This window comes from Mesoplodon densirostris, chromosome 16 (genome assembly GCF_025265405.1).
Source record: "Mesoplodon densirostris isolate mMesDen1 chromosome 16, mMesDen1 primary haplotype, whole genome shotgun sequence".
Lineage (NCBI taxonomy): Eukaryota > Metazoa > Chordata > Mammalia > Artiodactyla > Ziphiidae > Mesoplodon > Mesoplodon densirostris.
This window is the reverse complement of record NC_082676.1, coordinates 30070647-30087298: the sequence shown is the minus strand read 5'-3', so window position 1 is coordinate 30087298 and position 16652 is coordinate 30070647. Positions and strand designations below refer to the sequence as shown.

At 54.9% G+C, this 16652-nt stretch overlaps 1 protein-coding gene across 7 annotated transcripts; it reads left to right on the top strand.

The window, feature by feature from the left end:
- Positions 1–4343: 4343 nt before the first annotated feature.
- On the top strand, positions 4344–14874 carry LZTS3 (leucine zipper tumor suppressor family member 3). 7 transcript variants are annotated; one of them, XM_060119899.1, is made up of 6 exons: positions 4344–4441; positions 8796–8907; positions 9529–9748; positions 10283–10753; positions 11091–11957; positions 12295–14874. In XM_060119899.1, the coding sequence occupies exons 4-6, from the start codon at positions 10301–10303 to the stop codon at positions 12991–12993; spliced, it is 2019 nt and encodes a 672-aa protein (XP_059975882.1). In that variant the 5' UTR covers positions 4344–4441; positions 8796–8907; positions 9529–9748; positions 10283–10300; the 3' UTR covers positions 12994–14874. The 7 variants fall into 7 exon arrangements, with proteins under 7 accessions (XP_059975882.1, XP_059975885.1, XP_059975887.1 ...); XM_060119902.1 differs by lacking the exon at positions 8796–8907 and having other exon boundaries at positions 9529–9707; XM_060119904.1 differs by lacking the exon at positions 8796–8907 and having other exon boundaries at positions 9529–9710.
- The last annotated feature ends 1778 nt before the right edge of the window (positions 14875–16652 follow it).

The window sequence follows — 16652 nt, the reverse complement described above, 5'->3', positions numbered from 1 at the left end:
TACAAAAGTAATACATGCTTGTTTTAGAAAGTGCAAACATTACCAAAGTGCCTAGAGTCCTCTCTTCTGTCATACTCCCTGAAATCCCACCATCTCAAGGTAGCCACTGTTAGTAGTTTGGTATGTATCTTTCCAGACTTTTCTATGCGTGTACATATATATTCTTTAAAAAATAATAGAAAAATTAGAGTATAGTGTGTATACGTGTGATTCTGCCACTTGCTTTTTTGGACTTGCATTGCATTGGTTGCATTGGTATTCACTTGATCAATCTTCTCTTAGTAGATTGATGTATTTAGGTTGAAAAAAACTTTTTTTTGACTATTACACCATCATGTCAATGACTGTCTTTGTACATCTGTCATATTATTTGTGATGGTATTTCTTCCAAAAATGGAATTGTTGGGTCCGAGGATATACGCATTTCTCATTTTAATAAATTACCCAATTGTCCTCCCAAAAGGTTGTACCAATTTATACTCTCAAAAATACTTTGTGGGGCTTCCCTGGTGGCTCAGTGGTTACGAATCTGCCTGCCAGTGCAGGGGACACGGGTTCTAGCCCTGGTCCTGGAAGATCCCACAATCTGCGGAGCAGCTAAGCCTGTGCGCCACAACTACTGAGCTCATGCTTTAGAGCCCATGCAGAAGCACCGCAATGAGAAGCCCACGCACCGCAACAAAGAGTAGCCCCTGCTCACGGCAACTAGAGAATGCTGGCGCACAGCAATGAAGACCCAACACAGCCAAAAAAAAAAAAAAAAAACACACTTCGTGATTTCCTATTTCTCTACATCCTCACCAACATGGATTTTTAATTTTTGTTAGCCTGATATACTCTTTGTTTTGGCTGTGCTTCGCGGCTTGCGGGATCTTAGTTCCCGGGCCCTTGGCGGTGAAAATGAGGAGTCCTAACCACTGGACTGCCAGGGAATTCCCTGTTAGTCTGATATACTCTTGTTTTAATTACTTGCTCTTCACCCCATTGGTGAGGCAGAGATTCCCTCGTTAGGGTTATGGGGATGGCCAAACACAATACCTGACACTGAGCAGGTGAGACTGACAGCACATATACTCACAGCCCAGGGGAGGGGAACACCACAAGCCACCCAGGGCCACAGAGGTGTTGCACTCAGGAATATAGTGAACAACCAGGGACTGTGGGAGGCAGACTTTGTAGCAGCAAGAGGGTGAGTGCCCCCTGGTTCCTGCAGGGGATCTGACTGGCTTCTTTGAATAAATCGGAGGGCCGGCAGAGAACTGAAACCCACTACAATACTCAGAGATAAGCAGAAACTGCACCTCGTACATTTGATAAGGAGGATTGTTTGACTAGGGCAACTTTCAGTTAGGCCATTTGAGGCCCTCTAGATTTTGTCAAGATAGCACAAAATATTGAATTTTAATTTCAACCATTCCTGGTTAATTATGAGGGTTCTTTGGGGTATTGATTTTTGAATGACTTTTTGGCATCTATTATGATGATTGTTTTTCTCATTTAACACACTCATGGATTATTAAGTTCATATACAATAATATTTAATTTTATTTCCTTGATTTGTATTTAGGATTTCGTTTCCCCTCTGAGCTGGTAAGTATGACTGGTTTGTAGTTCTCCTTTCTGATCTTCCTTTATTGCGAATTGTGGCTTCATAAAGTGAAATATTTACCATTTTTGGTTTTCTGTGCTCTGATACAGACTTATAGGGTGAGGATTATCTGTTCACTGAAAGTTTGAGAGAATTCTTCCATTAAACCATCTGGGCCTAGAGCCTTTCTTGGATAATATTTTCAACATCTTTCTTATTTTTATAATTTTATTTCCCAGAAAATTGTCTACATTATCAAGGTTTTCATATGCATTAGAACAGAGCCAGATACGGTTATTCTCTTATTTTCCTGGTGTTCTTAAGATGCAAAACCACATTCTCCATGACATAAGAGCAGAGAACTATAAAAAGAGATTAAGTTGAGATCAAGACAGAGGTGGGTAGAAAATGGCTAAAATGAAAGGAAAATAAAACAAACAGAATGAAATATTTTATTAGAGAAAACAGAGTACCTTTGACTCTGAAGAAAATTAAATCAGTGATGTTGAAAAAACAAAAACAAAAAACTTGAGATAGTGTCTCCAGGATTCAGAGAAAAGGGACAAAGAGATTTCATTGACAATGGCAATCCAACGTGATAATTTTAGGGGAGAAAAAAATCCAAAACAATCTGTTCATAGAATGGACAAGAAAGAACATAGAAGAAAACTTTTCTCAGTTGAAAAGAAGACCTTTTTTATTTCTGTAAAAGTAACAGAAAAATGCCTATGCTGAGAATTATACTGGCAAAATGTTTGACTTTTGAGGGTAAAGAAAAATCCCAACAAGCACCAGGTGAATTGCTTGCCTAAAAGAGACCAGCCCAGGGACTTCCCTGGTGGTCCAGCGGTTAGGGCTCCACGCTCCCAGTGCAGGGGACCGAGGGCTACATCCCTGGTCTAGATCCTGCATGCCACAAGTAAAAAAAGATCTGGCATGCCCCGAAGATCCTGCTTGCTGCAACTAAGACCCGCCACAGCCAAATAAATACATAAATATTAAAAATAATAATAATAAAAGAGAACAGCCCAGCTTTGTTACCTTTTTTTTTTTGAGCTATAATTGACAATATAACATTATATTAGTTTCAGGTGTACTTGCTACCATTTTAAGAGCCAAAAGAATGGGATAAGGACAAGAGTCTTGATGGGGATAGTTTGAGATTCAAGAATTCTATAGTCAAGCCACCATGTGTGTAAAGACAGTAGAAAGGCATTCTCACCTAGGGCAAAGACTTAGAAAAAGGTAACATCCCAGAGTTCTCCTTGAAATCACCAGTCAAGTGGGAGGTAAGTCTGAATGAGGAACAGAAAAATTAGTGCATAAAAAACTGGCAGTGACATTGTTACTAATTAAATGAAGAGTTGGCAAAAGCCAAAAACAATGATTGAAAAAGAGGATTTTGTGACTTAAAAAAAAAAAGTGTAAACAAAAGCTGGGTCTATCATCCTGGATTAAGTGGAAGATAAAAGTAAGTTTGAGGGCAGCAGGCCAAGAGATGGAAATTTCTCATTACACAAGGAGGAACATAAAAATGAATGATTTGTCATTGACTTTAATGCTTTGTGAAATATAAACAGTATCTTTATTTGATAAAGGCAACAACCAGGAGAATTAAAAACAGGCTTTCTGCATTGCAAATCACTATAGCAGATAAAAGCAAATATGGAAAAATTCAGAAAACAGGAAATAGCCAGAAATAAAAACCATAAGATAGGATGACAGATGACGAAACAAGTCATCTGTTAACAGTAGAGCTACAATGGGTTAAATGCCAGCCGGAGTGGAGACGCTGCAGTTTTTAGGACAGACACTTTGTGCCTCCAGGCTCTTGCTAATTCTGAACCCTAGGCCTGGCTTGCTTGTCTACCCTATTCAAGGCTAAGGCCTCACTTCCAGACAGACTTCTTCCTCCCGGCAGTCCTTCCGGCATTCCTCCCGGGCCACCAGGGGCGGAATGAGCACTCTTCTCACAGACCTGGCAAGCGCGTGCGAAGCTGGTGCTCCAGATCTGAGAGGAACCACCTTACTCCCTCTCACTCCGAGGGGCTGGGCATCCTGCCAGGTTCGGCCCACAGGGTGAAGCAGTCAAACCCTGCTCGATTGTAATGTTATGTCTTTTTCCTTGTCACCCGCCTTTTCCCCCACGACGGTGATCCTCCGCGACAATCAAGTTTCAAACCGGTTCCGATTGCTGACGGACACAGTCACGACCCGCGAAGCCTCCCCTATACCCGCGAAGGGTCTTCCAAGAGCGTTGTCGGATACACTCCGGACGGCTCGCCCCGCCCCCACCTTGCAGACTTGCAAGGTCTCCACGGCGTTCGCTGGGAGTCGCGTCCCGAAGAACGGGAGAGCGAGAGGAATAGGGCTCAGGGCTTAGCTTTTAGAGCCCCTTCCCCAAGCCAGAGGGGCTCCTCCCTGTCGCCAAAGATGTGGGGTTCAAGGAGGGCGCGGTCCTACTGGATTTGTTGAAGAGGAGAGACTGGGGGCTGAGCCCAAGGGTCTTGAGGGTTAACAGGGAATGAGCAGGGGGCTCGGGGCAGACTCGCGGCGCCCTGGGGTGGGTGAAAGAGAGGGGTCCCACGCGCGGGCCTGGACGCAGCGACGAAAGGGTTAAAGCATTGGGCCCCGCCCCAGCCCGGGGATTGGCGGGACCGGGGGGCGTGGCTGGAGGGCGTGCCCGCGTTTGCCGCAGCCGCGAGTGGGCGGGGCCCAGGCGGGGAGCGGGAGGGGCGCGGAGCGCAGCCGGGCCCGCGCCTCGCGCCCAGCCGGGCGGGCTTCTGGCTGCGCCAGCTAGCCGGGCCGGCGGCGCCCGCGCCGAAGACCCCGCACCGGACCCTGAGATAGCGAGTAAGTGAGGCAGGCCCACTGCGGCGCCCCTCCCGGCTCCAACCTGTCTGTCGCCTTGCCCGCTGCACCGCGAGGCTCGTTCGGTAGGACCCGGAGCCGGGGAGGGGGCGCGTCCCACTGCTGGGATCCTTGGGGGTGAGGGGAGTGAAGATGAGGCCGATGATGTCATGGATGCTTCGCAGGGCCTGGGGGAAGGTGGCGGCCGGAGGGGGTGCGGCCCGGATTATGTCACCTCTTCCCTCTGCGCCCCGCCCCCCGGGCCACACGCCTTGGTGGGGAGCACCGAGAGGGGAGGGATTTCCCCCACCGCAGAGACCACCCCACCCCCGGGCACCTCCTCGGGATGGCCTGTGGCCGGGGTCTCTGTCGTGGGCAGCGCCCGAACACCCGCCCCCCGCCCCCCCACCCCCGTGCGGGAGGCTCGTATGTGCGCGTGTGTGTGCTCGGAGTGTGTGTGTGGGGGGCGCTGTCAGCCCCCTCAGTCCTGAAACATGGGATTTATCAGAGCCAGGATCTAGGGGATGGGGCCCTTCCCCCTTTGTCGCCAAGGGAAGATGGATCTTCCCTCACACATCCCAACCAAGAAGTTCTGGAGACCTCTGCACCCCCAAAAGCCCTACAGTGCCCCTGATACCTTTTCTCCCTCAGTCCTTCTTCTCGGAAGCCCTTCCTGATATTCCTGTCCGATTCACTGCCTCTTTGCATTGCTCATAACTAGCATTCCCACACACATTCTCTCTGTATCTCCTCAGTGCCAGGGGCCAGAGATGCAAGACTCTGCCGTCCGTTCCCCCTGGGGGTACTCACAGGCCAGTCTCAGAATGAAATATCCCTGGAGTGGCCTGAGCCAAGTGCTCCAAGACCACCCTCCCCCCTCTCCCAGGGTAGATCAGGGATGCTGTCCTGGGAGGCAGCATTTGGATTGGTCCTTGAAGGATGCAGGATGGGCACAGAGCTGAGAAGAGATTTTGTGTGTAGAGTGGAGAGGGGCTCAGGTCAAGGGAAATAGGATGAGCAACAGGAGAGACCTTGGGGGCCCTGCTTCAAGCTCTGCTCTGGTTCTGAGGGCTGAGATGAATGCCAGGCATTTACCCATAATACATTCACTTCTTAAGATTCCTGTAAGGTAGGTGTGAGAACCCAAGGTGGAATAACCTGCATGCAGTTCCACCCCTAATCAGTTGAGCTGGGATTTACACTTGGAGCTGATACCTCCATAACTCTGTCTGTTGCACTTGGTGCAGGAGAATTTGGGCAGAGCACAGACAAGATCGGCTTTGCCCTTTAGAAAGGGTCCCTTGGCAGCTGCACAGGGGAGGGAGTGCTGAGGAAGAAAGCCCAGTGAGGAGCCCCCCCGCAAGGATGCTGGCAGGAGGGGCTGCTGAGATCTTTAGGGGGTGAATGGGCTGAGCTTGGGGCCTCTGAGACCCAAGAGAAGGGTGGGGTGTTCCTAGTTTTGGGAGGGACACAGCTACGGTGGGGTGGGTGGTCACTGTAGGATGGAAGGACCTGGCCATGTAACCCCCAGGTATTGTCTCTTTGGCCCGTTCATGACCACTAATACTGTGTGTAATGTCCTAGGCGCTGAGAGCTGATAGGACAGAGATAGAGGCAGAATCGGGCAACAGGCTGTCATCCCAGGTTGTTGAGCTGAGGCCATGAGGCTGTCTTTGCTGACCACACTCAGCTACCTGGGCTAGTTCAGGACCCTGACCCACAAATGAAGCTCAAACCCTTCCCCTGGGCTCAGTTTCCACCTATCAGGGAAACATACGCCCCTCCTTATCCTACCAGTCCCTGCTGGGGTTTTGTGGAAAGAAGCTGCAGCAGCCCAAGCTTGGGAGAGAGAAGGGGCAGGGAAAGCTTGTATGGGGTTGACCACAACAGGTTAGAATTATGGCAAGAAGCTCTTTGGGGAGCAAGACTCCAGGGAGAGCTGCAGTGGGTTGGTAGTCAAAGATTCCCCAGGTAAACCACAGGGATAGGAGGCTCAGGAAACAGTTCTGGGACCTCATTTCCATCCATCCAGGACTCTGGGCATCCAGGCCTTCCTGGGGACCACACACAATCCAGGGAAACAGTGGGTCAGAGTGGAATATTATCAGCCCCAACCTATGGTCAGATTCTCCTTTCCTGAATCTCAGAGAAGGTAGTATTGCATGTTTGTACTGCACCTTACAGTTTGCAAAGAACCTTCCTGTCACTCTCATGATCAACATGATCGCTTCTGAGGTTTGCTCCTGTCCACACCCAGGCTTCTGGTGGCACCCCCTTGCCTAGATCTCTAATCTCACTATTGATGCCTTCCTTCAGGATATCGCCACACTCAGGTTTCTACCATGTTAAATTCTAAAATTAGAAGAGAGCCCTTGGATCCCAAACCACCTTAAATTACTGCCTTCTCTGGCCTCCTCTTAAAAGAGAGGGGAACACTTCCACCTTTCCCTCCAGACCCCCCTCCTACTCCTGTAGTCTGGCTCTGCCTTGCACCACTTTTCTGAAATCATTCTCTCATAGACACATGATGTTTCCACCTGCCAAATTGAGGACACCCTCGCCAATCCCAATTTTACCTGGTTCCTTAAAAAAATTTTTTTTAATATAAATTTATTTATTTTTGGCTGCGTGGGGTCTTCGTTGCTGGGCACGGGCTTTCTCTAGTTGCAGTGAGCGGGGGCTACTCTTCGTTGCAGTGCGTGGGCTCCTCATTGCGGTGGCTTCTCTTGTTGCAGAGACGGGCTCTGGGCGTGTGGGCTTCAGTAGTTGTGGCTCACGGGTTCTAGAGCGCAGGCTCAGTAGTTGTGTTGCACCGGCTTAGTTGCTCCGCGGCATGTGGGATCCTCCCGGACCAGGGCTCGAACCCGTGTCCCCTGCATTGGCAGGCGGATTCTTAACCACTGCGCCACCAGGGAAGCCCTGGCCCCTTTTTTAACACCAGGAGCTGCCCCCACATTCTTGCAGCCCACTCCATCTTGGTCTTCAGGGCCTGCCTTCTCCTGGCCTTCTTCCCACTCCCACACCACCTCCCAGTCTTCTGGGGCTCTGCCACTCGAGCTCCATGCTGGGCGCCACCCACACCACCCTTGAATGCTCATGATTCCAGTCTCTCTTTCCATCCGGTAAGTGACAGATATCTTTCTCTGGTCTTCCTCAAATCACCCATTTTCCCCAAACATTCTCCTCCTGTCAAGGTAAGGGTGTCACACCCATCCTGGTGCCCCAGTCCAGATTCCTCTCTTGCCCCCACCCCCTGAACACCATCTGTATGAAATTCTGTCCGTTCTTCCTCCCTGCCCAGATCTTCCCACTGGTTCTAAGCCTCAGGCCTCACACCCTCCATCCTCTTAGTCCCCAGCTGCTCCCTACACTGCATCCAGAGATGGCAAGAGAAGGGGGTCATGCTTAGGATGGGAGGGGGATATCTGGGCTGGAGTATACTGGGAGTGGAGACAGCATGGCCAAGGTGAGTCAAGAGGCACGTAGGGCTTCCCTGGTGGTGCAGTGGTTAAGAATCCACCTGCCAATGCAGGGGACACGGGTTTGAGCCCTAGTCCGGGAAGATCCCGCATGCCGCGGAGCAACTAAGCCCGTGCACCACAGCTACTGAGCCTGCGCTCTAGAGCCCGCGAGCCACAACTACTGGGCCCGCGTGCCTAGAGCCCGTGCTCTGCAACAGTAGAAGCCACCGCAATGAGAAGCCCACGCATCGCAACGAAGAGTAGCCCCCATTCACTGCAACTAGAGAAAGCCTGCGCGCAGCAACGAAGACCAAATGCAGCCCAAAATATATTAAAAACATAAATAAAGGGAGGCACCTAGGGCACCAGATGGAAGGAGGCACTCACTCTCAGGGTCCTGCACTTGCTGATCCTGCACTTAAATGGCGCCCTAGGTGCCTCTCTTGCCTCACGCTAAGTCTCAGCCTTGTGGGACATGTGGAACAGATTAGCTTAAGGGAGGAATGTAGTAAAGTCCTGTTCTCCACACCTGGGGGGTCGGGGGGAGATGCTGATAGAATGGAATTTTACCAGGTCAGTGTGGACTGGTTTGTGGTAAGTCTTCCAACCACCTAGGGCTGTAATTCCAGGTGTGATGCCAGAAGACTGAAGGGCAAGAGTTTTGTTAAGGCTCCCCTGGTCTGGGGCCTGATAGCACAAACACAGCATTAAAAATGGGCATATGGGTAGAAGACAGTTTGAAGAGCACTCAAGGGGCGAGGGCTGCTACCTGTACCCCTTCACCTTGGCAGAGAAGGAAGGCTCCCTGCCTGGTTTCTGGTGGGAACAGGGGTTAAAGGCTTGAAGGGCGCCCGCTGCCATTTCTGGCACACGTATTTGAGCGTCTACACTCACAGCAGGCACTGCCTGCTCCCACTGCCTGGCTGGATATGAGGATCTCTGGGGCAGGTCTTCCCAGGTGCGGACTTGAGACAAAGGAACCAGGAAGCGGGGCCTTCCTGAGCGCAGGTAACCCGAGGCCCTGCTCCCCCTGCTCCTGTGGGCCGGCCCTGGGGGAGGAGGGACGCACGTCCACTGAAGGGCTCAGAGAAATTCACGGTGAACTGAGCAGGGTCAAGGTCCACAAGGAGCGGGGGAGGGGAGTAATCCAGGAAGCCTTCCCGAAGGCAGTGAATTCTTGGAGGGGTTCTGCAGGCGCGGAATCCTCCTGGGCGCCGCTGGGCACGGAGGCCCCGCCCCTGCCCCCGCCCACCTGTAGGAACAGAAGGCCAGGAGGGAGGCTTGGCAAGCGCCCGCGCTGGCGGCGCTGCGTCCTCTGCCCCGGCCTCAGCCAGCCCGGGGGCCTCTGCTGAGGTACTGACCATGGGTAGGGGGCCCTCTCGTGCCAGGCCCCCATGCGGCGGAGTTGGGAGGACCTCCGGGAGGGCCCCCTGCTAGGCGCTGCAGCTGGGGTCCCCGGCCGTCCGCGAGGGGCGGGGCATGCCCGTGGTGACCCAGATGCGCGCCGCCGCAGCAGCTCCCGCCCACCCGACCCCCAATACCCTTGTCCCCTCCCCGCGCCCGCCTCCCTGGGGTTCCTGGCATGCGGCAGCTCTACGAGGTAGGTCCTCCATTCCTCCCATTTCGCAGAGGAGAAAACTGCAGTCCGGGATGGCTCAGTCGGCCCTTCCAAAGTCGCGCAGCTGGTCCTGGCCGAGCTGCGAGAGTGAGGCACATGGCCCCTGCAGACCGGGCCTCGGAGGGTCCAAGGCTTGAGGACCCGTCGGCCCCCCACCCCCTTGGAGAGGCAAGGAGAGGATCCTGCGCTGGTAGTGAGCCTCCACTTCTGCCCTTGACTGCAACACCCTAGGTTAGGGGGCCGGGAAGGACTCCCATCCACAGTTTTTGGATAAGGGTGGGTTTCTCTCCCTCCCTTAAGTTCTGAGGTTCCCTACTGAATTCAGGTACCGCTGTCCCCTTCCAACCCCATCTCCCCAGCCCATGAGATTGGGATATAGGGGTCCAGACCCAGAGTAAAGTACACCTGAGTTCTGGGGGTTGCAGTGAAGAGTTGAGGGGGTCACTGAGTCTGGGAGGCTCATGAAGGAGGTGGGTTTGAGGTGGGAGTTAAGAATGGAATACTGAACAGAGCAAAGCTAGGAGGGTAGGTGCATGGTCCCTGGGGGTTGGGCTTTGTCAGGTGTGCAACGGGCAGCCCCTATGACGAAGCTATCATTATTTACCCAGCCCCATTCCTTTACCTTGGGTGTTTGGGAACTCTTGTACCCACTATAAGGAAGGGGACACTGAGGGGCAGGGTGCAGGTGGTGCCGGGTCGGGCTTGCATGGGGTGGTGGGAGTGGAGGTGGAGCTGACCTATCTGCTTTCCCGCCTGTGCCCACAGTGCCCCCCTGGCTTAGTCATGGCGAAGCTGGAGACACTGCCTGTGCGCGCTGATCCAGGGCGGGATCCCCTCCTGGCCTTTGCCCCTCGGCCCTCTGAGCTCGGACCCCCAGACCCTCGTCTGGCCATGGGCAGTGTGGGCAGTGGGGTGGCCCACACTCAGGAGTTCGCCATGAAGAGTGTGGGCACCCGCACGGGGGGTGGGGGCAGCCAAGGCAGTTTCCCCGGCCCCCGTGGCAGTGGGGCCAGCAGGGAGAGGCCAGGCCGCTACCCTTCGGAGGACAAGGCTCTCGCCAATTCACTCTACCTCAATGGCGAGCTACGGGGCAATGACCACACAGATGTCTGCGGCAATGTGGTGGGCAGCAGTGGTGGCAGCAGCAGCAGCGGCGGCAGTGACAAGGCCCCACCACAGTATCGTGAGCCCAGCCACCCGCCCAAGCTCCTGGCCACCTCTGGCAAGCTAGACCAGGTCAGTCCCCAGGGCCTTCTCCTGGGGCCGGAGGCAGCCCAGAGAGGAGGGTGAAGTGGGCCTTCTTGGACGTTTTTGGGTTGTAGGGGCTGAGATAGAAGCTGGGCTGGGGAGCCTTGGGGGCCAACTCCAGCTGGTGGGTCTAGGGCAGAGACCTGGCTGTGAGGGGGGCAGGTGGTGGATATAAGGTGGGACTCCAGCCAGGAGGGACTCCCAGGATGGAGATCCAACGGGGGTGGAAGGTGGGGCTGAACAAGTCTAGATCAGAGGGAAGAGACTGGGGGCAAGGCTAAGGTCCCATCCTGATGTCCACTCCCCCTTCCTTGCTTTTATGCAGTGCTCAGAGCCGCTAGTTCGGCCTTCGGCCTTCAAGCCTGTTGTACCCAAAAACTTCCACTCCATGCAGAACTTGTGCCCCCCCCAGACCAACGGGACGCCTGAGGGACGACAGGGCCCTGGTGGCCTCAAGGGTGGACTGGACAAGTCTCGGACCATGACCCCAGCGGGTGGGGGAGGGGGCGGCCTCTCAGACTCAGGCCGGAACTCACTCACAAGCCTGCCCACCTACAGCTCCAGCTATAGCCAGCACCTGGCGCCCCTCAGTGCCTCCACCAGCCACATCAACCGCATTGGCACTGCCAGCTATGGTAGTGGCAGTGGCGGCAGCAGCAGCGGTGGTGGGTCAGGCTACCAGGACCTGGCGGCCTCTGACAGCGTGCGGGCCTCCAGCAAGAGTGGGTCATCCTCATCCATGGGGCGGCCAGGCCACCTGGGATCAGGGGACGGCGGAGGTGGAGGCCTGCCATTTGCGGCCTGCTCACCACCCTCGCCCAGTGCTCTGATCCAGGAGCTAGAGGAACGGCTGTGGGAGAAGGAGCAGGAGGTGGCAGCTCTGCGGCGTAGCCTGGAGCAGAGCGAGGCGGCAGTGGCCCAGGTGCTGGAGGAGCGTCAGAAGGCCTGGGAGCGTGAGCTGGCCGAGCTGCGGCAGGGCTGCAGCGGGAAGCTGCAGCAGGTGGCCCGGCGCGCCCAGCGTGCCCAGCAAGGCCTACAGCTGCAGGTGCTGCGGCTGCAGCAGGACAAGAAGCAGCTGCAGGAGGAGGCAGCCCGACTGATGAGGCAACGGGAAGAGCTTGAGGACAAGGTTGCCGCCTGCCAGAAGGAACAGGCCGACTTCCTGCCCCGGATGGAGGAAACTAAGTGGGAGGTGCAGACTGGGGGGTTGGGCATCACCCTGTGTCCCCTGCCTTCTGTCTCTCTGGAGAAACCCAGAGTAGCAGCCCACAACTATCACAAGGGGAGTGAAGGTTGTGCAGGGATCAATTAGGAGTGTCTGTGAGGACCAGAGCTGTTCCAGGCTGTGTGCGATTAGCCATGTCTGTCCCAAGTCTGAGGAGGGAAGCCTGCATGTCATTTCTGCCATGATGAGGAGCTGACCCTGAGCCCTGGGGCAGCTTGATGCCCTGGGGCTGGGTATGGGGGCTGGGGTGGGGGTGAGCAGAGCTCTGCCTTCACCCTGACTTTTCTCACCTGTCCCTGCCCAGGTATGCCAGAAGGCTGGGGAGATTTCCCTACTGAAGCAGCAGCTGAAGGACTCGCAGGCGGACGTGTCCCAGAAGCTGAGTGAGATCGTTGGGCTGCGCTCGCAGCTGCGGGAGGGCCGGGCCTCGCTGCGGGAGAAGGAGGAGCAGCTGCTCAGCCTGCGGGACTCCTTCAGCAGCAAACAGGCCAGCCTGGAGCTGGGTGAGGGCGAGCTGCCCTCTGCCTGCCTCAAGCCGGCGCTGACCCCAGTGGACCCGGCCGAGCCGCAGGACGTGCTGGCCACCTGCGAGAGCGACGAGGCCAAGATGCGCCGTCAGGCTGGGGTGGCTGCTGCCGCCTCCCTGGTTTCCTTGGATGGGGAGGTGGATGCTGGCGGGGAGAGTGGGACTCGGGCCCTGCGGCGGGAGGTGGGGCGCCTGCAGGCTGAGCTGGCAGCTGAGCGGCGAGCCCGGGAGCGCCAGGGCGCCAGCTTCGCAGAGGAGCGCCGAGTGTGGTTGGAGGAGAAGGAGAAGGTCATCGAGTACCAGAAGCAGCTGCAGCTGAGTTACGTGGAGATGTACCAGCGCAACCAGCAGCTGGAGCGGCGGCTGCGAGAGCGGGGGGCTGCGGGAGGTGCCAGCACGCCTACACCCCAACATGGGGAGGAGAAGAAAGCCTGGACCCCCTCCCGCCTCGAGCGCATCGAGTCCACAGAAATCTGATCCCCTACCTGGGCATGTGGCCTTTTGACAAATACCCAGTCAAAGGCCAGAGTCCCCAGTATCCCCTCCCTGCCATCTGTTTTCCCCATGTCCCCTCTATCCCCAGACCAAAGAGGTTCTCAAAGCAGCTGTGACCAGGCCCCTCCCCTCCCCTCCCCTCACTGGGTGCCTCCCAGCGCTACCACTGCCCCTCTGGGCAGCCCACTCGACCCTCCTCCCAAGGAGGAAATAGGGGAAGGGCAGGGTGAGTGGGGATGAGGAGCCCAGGCAGCAGGGGAACTCATGCTCCTTTTCTTGGCACTCCCTTGTTGGAGAGGTGGCAGGCCTTGCAGTGCCATGAGGTGCCCAGCTCCTTGGTGGGTCTGCGCTGCTACTGTCGGCCACCCTGTGTCCAGAGATGCTCTCTGTACCCATCTCCTAGGCCATGTAACCTGAGGGGGCTTGCGTGAGTTCTGCCAAAGCTGACACCTTGGACTCCTGGCCTCTCTCCTTTCAGTACTTTTCTCCCTCCCTGGGCAGACTGGCAGGACAAGTGGGGGCAGGTGGCCTACCTGCGGTTGAGAGGGCTACCTGCCCAGCCCCTCCCTGCCAAGGTCTCTTGGACTCAGGCCTCAGAGCCTGGCCTGGTCCTGAGTGTGTGTCCATATGTGTGTGTTGGAGGAGAGAAGGGCTGGGGCTGGAGGCTCAGTGCCCAGGGAAGATCTGCCATCCTATGCTTGAGAAGGGTCACCTGGAGGCTTCTTAGCTTTACCCTCACCCTTCTGACCCGGATCCCACAGCACAACAGCCCCATCTGCTTGGCTGACCCCACACCCAGGGCCACTGTCCAGCTCTAACTACAGCTATTAAGTGCCACCTGCCTCTCAGGCACTCCCCTCACCTAGTTTCTGAGGCCACATGAGTGTCTGTGATGTCTTCTTGTGTTTTCCCCAACTTGATTCCCTCAGCCACCTCTGCTTTCGTGCTCAGCCTACTGCTTTCATGCTCAGAACATCATTGTCCTAGGCCGTCTCTTCCCCCAAACCTCACCTTTTCTTCCAGTAGAAAACTGCTTGATCTTTGGTGCACTGCCCACTTCCAAGTTCCACTGGGCCCAAGCTTGAGCCTGAGGCCCTTGTTTTGGGGGGTGGGGGTGGCTATGATTGCTCTTGAAGAGCAAGACTGAACTGAGAGGATCACTGACCCCTGGGTCCCAGAGGCCTGAAGTAGCCCAGTGTTTGCCCAGGGTAGGCCTGGCATGGCCATCAGTGGGGACTGGGGCAGCCAATGTCACTTCCTCCTCTGGGGGCCCTCTCAGAGTCCATCTCCCCAAAATAAGAAGGGAAAGGCAAATTTCTTAACACACCAGCAATAAAAATCAGAGGAGGCTTGGCCCTCAGCCCTTGTATTTCTCTTTTCACTCTCTCCTTCCCACCCACAGACTGGGTTTGTGGGGCAGGGTGGAGGGAGCTGGCAACTACTGTGAGCAATCCCCCGACCCCTGACCAGCCTCCTCCCATGACTGGTGACTGTTTAACGAGCTGTGCATCCCCCACAAAAACAGGAGTGCCCCTGTGGCCTCTCCTTCTGCACAGCCCTTTCCAGTGCCCCTCACCAGATCTCTGAGCTGGGTGGGGGGCCGTCCTGGCAATCACTGCCCATTCCACTCACCCTTCACTGCACCTGCCCCAGAAACTGGGCCTGGGCCAGAGGGGCAGGGGGAAGAGGAGGCATTAGTAGGAAAAAAAAAAAAAGAAAATAATATGAACAGACTAAGCTTTGGGATTTCCAACTACAAAAGAAATTATATATAAATATATATAAATATATATCTCTACCACACGTGATGGAAAGACTTCGTTTTCTTTTCCCAGAGAAATAAAATGGAGGAAGCCTCTTGAGCGGCACTCTTTTGGCATGCTTGTGTCTTTGCAGGTGAGGGGGGTGTGGAGGGCAAAGCTGGAGTAAACATTTCCCAGAGGAGGCATGAGACGAGGTGCTCACTGGGCCGTGCCAGGAGGTTGGCCCAAAGCCCAATCTCCTCCCTGTTGCCCAGGAGGAGTAGTGTTTCCACGTTTCTGCCCAAAGGGGCTTTCTCTTCAGCTCAGACTGTTGCCAAAAGGGTTTCAAGCTAGTTCCAGCTCAGAATCTGGATAACGGACTGCTGGTCAGAAGGCAGGTGATGCAGGACAACTAGATGCAGCCTGCAGCGTCCTGAGCCACCTTACAGTGATTAGCCAAAGTCTGAGGGCAGAACACATGAAGGCTGAGAACTGGTTTGTAATTAGTGGTGAGGCCCCAAAGGCAGAAGCGACCCAAGCGTGCTTCAAGTAGCGAGCTGTCCTTTATAATTCCTTTGGTCATCCTCACAAAGACCCTCAATCAAGAATGCACTCTGGGCTTCCCTGGTGGTGCAGTGGTTGAGAGTCCGCCTGCCGCTGCAGGGGACACGAGTTCGTGCCCCGGTCCGGGAGGATCTCACATGCCGCTTAGAGGCTGGGCCCGTGAACCATGGCCGCTGAGCCTGCGCGTCCGGGGCCTGTGCTCCGCAACGGGAGAGGCCAGAGCAGTGAGAAGCCCGCGTACCACACACACACAAAAAAAGAATGCACTCTGCTACAAGTAACACAACCTGATACACAGGACCTCAAAGAGTGGTTCATTTTTCCTCACCTGACAAAAAGTCTGGACATCAGCATCCTCTAAGTGTCATAGGTGTTGGTTCATCAAGGACCTAGACTTTTCCTCCTCCTCCTCTCCCATCTTGTGCATGTTGTTCCCTCCATGCCACAAGGCGGCAGCCACAGCTGCGTGAAGTGACTGAGGCAGCAGCGCTCTATCGTGAACGTAAACGCTTTCCAAGAAGCTTCACAGCACCGTTCCCTTTAAATTTTGTGGGCTGGAACTGAGTCACATGCTCTTCTCACTTCAGGGGAGCCTGGGAAATTGAGTATTGGCAAAGAGGAACGGGATTGTCATGGCTGCCAAGGAGCAGTTACAGTTCATTTCATCGCCTAGGCGCTCTCTCTGGGTTCTGCTGGCAAGGACAGAGTCATAATCAGCAACTCACAGTGTTTGCCCTGGTCCGGCCCCGGTGAGAGAACCCTCTCTGAGCAGTGGTGTCAGTGGTCTAGGGCCCCAAATGCTCACACCCAGGCAAACAGTGCCCTCCACAGAGCTCAGGAGTTGGGATGCCAGGCTTGCCTCTCCTTGCAGTGAAGTGTCCTCCCTACATTGGTTTTGTCTCCCTGTCAAGACGGTGCCCTGGAGGGAGCACCATTTCTCAGGTCTCCTTCACAGCCCTAAGGATGGGTGGACCAGCAGCCAAGGCACGGACAAGGTGTGACCACCCTGATCACACTGATCGTCTCCAGTGCCCCCAGGGACGGCTGTCTGGGGCCAAGTCCTCCTGGAAGTCTCGAGAGTCTCTTCCCTGCCTGGTTGCCCATACCCACTCAGGTGGGAGCCCCCCTACTTGGGGAGGTGGAGGATCACCCTGGCTCGTCTGCCAAAGCTCTGGCCTTTTCAGCCCAGCTCCTCACATTCATTTCTCCTAACAGGCTCATCTATCCATCACTAACTCTCCTCCTGAGAACGCTTTCTAGATATATCTCTATTATAAATGCATGATTACCTCATTGTGCAGATAAGAAACTTGGCTTAGAGAATTTACATGACTT

Bases quoted from the DNA above. Each gene is read 5' to 3' on its own strand.
- LZTS3 (XM_060119902.1), top strand. From the start codon at position 10,301: ATGGCGAAGCTGGAGACACTGCCTGTGCGCGCTGATCCAGGGCGGGAT. The intron at 10,754-11,090 runs GTCAGTCCCCAG...GCTTTTATGCAG, and splicing joins CCTCTGGCAAGCTAGACCAG to TGCTCAGAGCCGCTAGTTCG. The intron at 11,958-12,294 runs GTGCAGACTGGG...GTCCCTGCCCAG, and splicing joins TGGAGGAAACTAAGTGGGAG to GTATGCCAGAAGGCTGGGGA.